We start from the raw sequence: 3,857 nt of genomic DNA on the forward strand, positions 1-3,857 counted from the left end.
AGAGAGAGCTGACATTTTCCATGAGTTAACATGACAGAGAATTTGGCCACCTTATAATGGTAACCAAGGTCCACTTTCCATTCATATAAAGGGCCAATTTTAGGAATATAATTCTCAAAAATTATTAGCCAGTGTCACAGAGAACAATTATTTGAGACTGAGGGTAGGAATTTCACTGATAGGACATGCTGCAATGATTCTGCTCTACCCTTTGAGTATTTCTAGGTATATATGGTCTAAAGCAAGCCCAAGTTAATGTGTCCGTTTGTCTTGGCAGTTTATCTCCATCTTTGAAGGGCCCAAGGAGGTTGCCGACAAAGGATGTCCTGCACAGAAAATCACTTCAGGTATGAAATACACTATCCTTTCAACAACTAGTGTAATACAGACCTTAACTATACCATTTTGAATTTAGAATATTTTATATTACAATCTCAGAACAGAAAGTCCTTCCCTTGTGTGTTATCAATGTGGAACACAAATAATATTCTTTTAAAGAGAAATTCACAGTTTATTATGTGGTGTGTGTCTTTCCCTTACACCACAAGGACCACAGATAGTGCAACTAACATTTGGTCCCTAGTTTCCTACCTTTTATTAAAGAAAGAAAGAACAATAAAGGAAATTTACAGGAAGTTCTTCAAGGTTTCCACACGACTGGCAAACTGAAGAGCTATGATTCATACACAGAGCTGCATGACGTCAGAGCCCAGGCTCCCTCATGGCCACCATAGCTCACAACATACACATGGCTACTTGATCAAAGCAGGCAGTGGAGGCAAGTGCAGCAGGGCAAGCAGGGGCTTGAGACTCTGGAGACAGGGATCTCCATGGAGAAGAGGGAGCTTCCATTTGGCAAGCTAGGGTCTTCCAGGTCTTCACCCCACGCTTCTAGAAAACCTGAATATGTGAGATTGGGGACAACTCCTGACTTACTACAATTAAGAAAATATGGGGAAAGTTGTGATATGTGTTTTCCTGTCCTATCAAAGCTATCCTGAAGTATCAGCAAAATGCACAAGTGTTCATCGATATCATTAGATAGAAAATAAACATTTTGTTAAGCTGATACAATAGTTGGTAAATGCTAAATAAGTAATACAAAAAAAATCCATATAGAGACACTTTGATTATCTATGCAATCCTATTTTATATGATTAAAATCACGTGACTCTAATCAGGAGAAATTGCAACATTTGAATGTATTGTTGGGTGTTGTGGTGCACGCCTGTAATCACAGCATTTGGGAGGCTGAGGCAGGAGAATTGTGAGCTTGAGATTACCCTAGGCTACAAAGTGAGCTCAAGACCAGCCTGAACTGCTTAGTGAGACTCTGTCTAAAAAAGAAAAAAAAAGTGTGAATGAATTTCTGCTTTCACTTGAACCTTCTGAAATAGACACCCTCCGTGTATAGAGTTGAAATCTACTCTCCCACTTAGCTTACAAAGCATTTTCGGGAAGTTTTTGGCAGAAAAAGAGATAGACTTTGCACATCTGACTAAAGACCCCTCGAGGTAAAGTAGTCGTACTGGTACCACAAGGGTCAGAAAGCACGCACTGTGTTCCCAGTGTGGCCAGTTTTCACGCCTGTGACGTAGGTCACATATGTGGTCTTGCCAAGTTTAAACACCCAAAGTCAAAGATGTCCTTTTGCCTGTTTGCTTCATAAGAGTGTTACAAACATAAAGGGAAAGTAGTCTTTGTGTATGTTCTTTGGATATCACGCACTATTTTCTAAATGTCAAGTTTTGAATTATATGTATTATCAGTACCCTACTACAACTATCATAATCTAAAATGTTTAGTAAACATCTGTATTACTTTTTTTGTCCACAGAAGCTCCCAAATCCAGTACTTCCAAACAAGGACCTAAACTTCTGGCAAGAGTATCTTCGACTCTGTCAAAGGTGTTTTCCCGATCTCACAGCAATGTTCCCAAATCTTCCTCACCCCCCTCACCAGAATGACCACTGACATATAAATATACTTCCTTACCTTAGACAATAAACTAATTTTTAAAGCATAGCTGTGTATCTGATAATTCTTAAAATGCTGAGCATAAAAGCCAAAAGAAATATGAGAGATCTAGGTTAAAAAAGCTTTAATAAATGCTTATTTTTACATTAAATGTATTTTAATTGGTACATAAAAACATTAAAATTTACACCTTAATTGAGTAAAGTGAAGTTTCTGTACATGTATCCATTGCATAGTGTTTAACCTAGGTTCAACATATCTTCTTAAATTACCATTTCTTTGTGATTAACTTTCAAAGTCTTTTGACACATACAGTGCATATACATTATATGCATATATATATATATATATATATATATATATATATATATATCTTACTGTACCCTGCCATATGATTCATATAGTGTTTTGGATAAACATTTTGGTATAGAATGCTGAATATTATGTTTGTATGTGCCATGAGAGTAGATGGCTCTGATTATAATTAGTAAACTAGGCAATCCACAGTACCTACCAGAGAATCAATATGGATTTCTCCTGTCAGATTTTTAGAGGTCATAACCAATAAGATGGTTAGAAAATTGAGATTAAAATCAAGATAAATCATATGCCAGAATTATGATATAGATTGCCCCACTTTTTAAGTCATATTCAAATGTACAAATAAAAGTATTTATGCTAAGATAAATCAGCTTTTCTTACCTACAGTTACAGTTTCATTGGTTTATAAAATACCTCCAAGATAAATAGATTCAAGTATGTGTAGATATGTACTTCATCCTAAAGTAAATAATAACTATGGATAAAAAGTCATATTCCATATAATGTCCCTTGTGACTAAACTAACTTCCTTTCATATACATATTATCTTATAGTTAAAATGTAAATAAAGTGTCAATAAACTAATCACATCCTTTATGCAACATATTTTGCATAAATATAGACACTGACCCTGAATTCTTAGGTAAATAGAGTAATAATATTTGTAAGATGGCTAAGCAATGTGGTGAAAAAATTTTCAAAATCAATTAATCTGCTACTTTATCAAATGGTTCCGGCTTCAACATGTTTGTCTCTGAAATCTAATGACACTACGATAAAGATCAAAATGATGCAGTGAAGAGCCAAAAAAGATAACTTGGTATCATATCATCTACCTAAAGGCTTACTCATCATTTTAAAAGTGTCTGATGTATTCTTTCATCTAAGATTTTCTTGAGAGTTGTTACAAATAAGGCAGAAATATCTGAGAAATTTTTGTTTTGTAAAATGAGGTCCCCCTTAAAGAGTTTTGCATGTAATTATGACAATAAGGTCAAGAAAATCATAGTGACCATATAATCAAAATTGTATATGTAAAATTATTCAACTGGTGACTTAATTGGCTTATAAGAATATCTTAAATATCCTACAACATAGTATAACCTATAAACACAGTAGTTTTCAGCAACCATCATTGACAAGACATAGCTGGAACTCCATTTCTGAACTATTTTTACGAGCTCTAATTCTATCAGTGTGCGGTAGTTGACAGTGTTATGGAAAATGTCCTTACATCTGTCACCCAAACCATTAATGGCTCCCAGACAGAGGTTTCAGGTGCTCATAAAAGCTGTCTTTCTACATAATGGAAGGTTTCATATAAAAATTTAAAGTACTGTGGTTCACATATTTCTGCATTGAAAGATTTGATATATAAAAGTAATATACTCTGATATGAGGACTTTCAGTGGTGAAAAAGATTCTCAGTTTTCTCCAACTCAAGTAGAGCAAGAATTACGTTCAGAATTAGTTCATGAAGCCGTCAAGCTTTCAGAAAGCAATAGTTAGCATGGTGAACTCAATCCAGAAATGGTTCTTTACCAAAAAAATAAAATAAA

General features: G+C 34.7%; 1 protein-coding gene across 1 annotated transcript in view; it reads left to right on the plus strand.

Moving 5' to 3' along the window:
• The window catches only part of Fsip2 (fibrous sheath interacting protein 2), a 74,141-nt gene extending 72,118 nt beyond the window's left edge, over positions 1 to 2,023 (plus strand). The window contains exons 21-22 of the mRNA XM_063259410.1: positions 278 to 347; positions 1,837 to 2,023. Of these exons, the coding sequence (XP_063115480.1) occupies positions 278 to 347; positions 1,837 to 1,967 (201 nt within the window). The 3' untranslated portion in view covers positions 1,968 to 2,023. The remainder of the gene's footprint in view (positions 1 to 277; positions 348 to 1,836) is intronic.
• Positions 2,024 to 3,857: the final 1,834 nt, after the last annotated feature.

Source organism: Cavia porcellus, unplaced genomic scaffold (assembly GCF_034190915.1).
Source record: "Cavia porcellus strain 051 isolate PalLab524CR breed Dunkin Hartley unplaced genomic scaffold, mCavPor4.1 scaffold_12, whole genome shotgun sequence".
Lineage (NCBI taxonomy): Eukaryota > Metazoa > Chordata > Mammalia > Rodentia > Caviidae > Cavia > Cavia porcellus.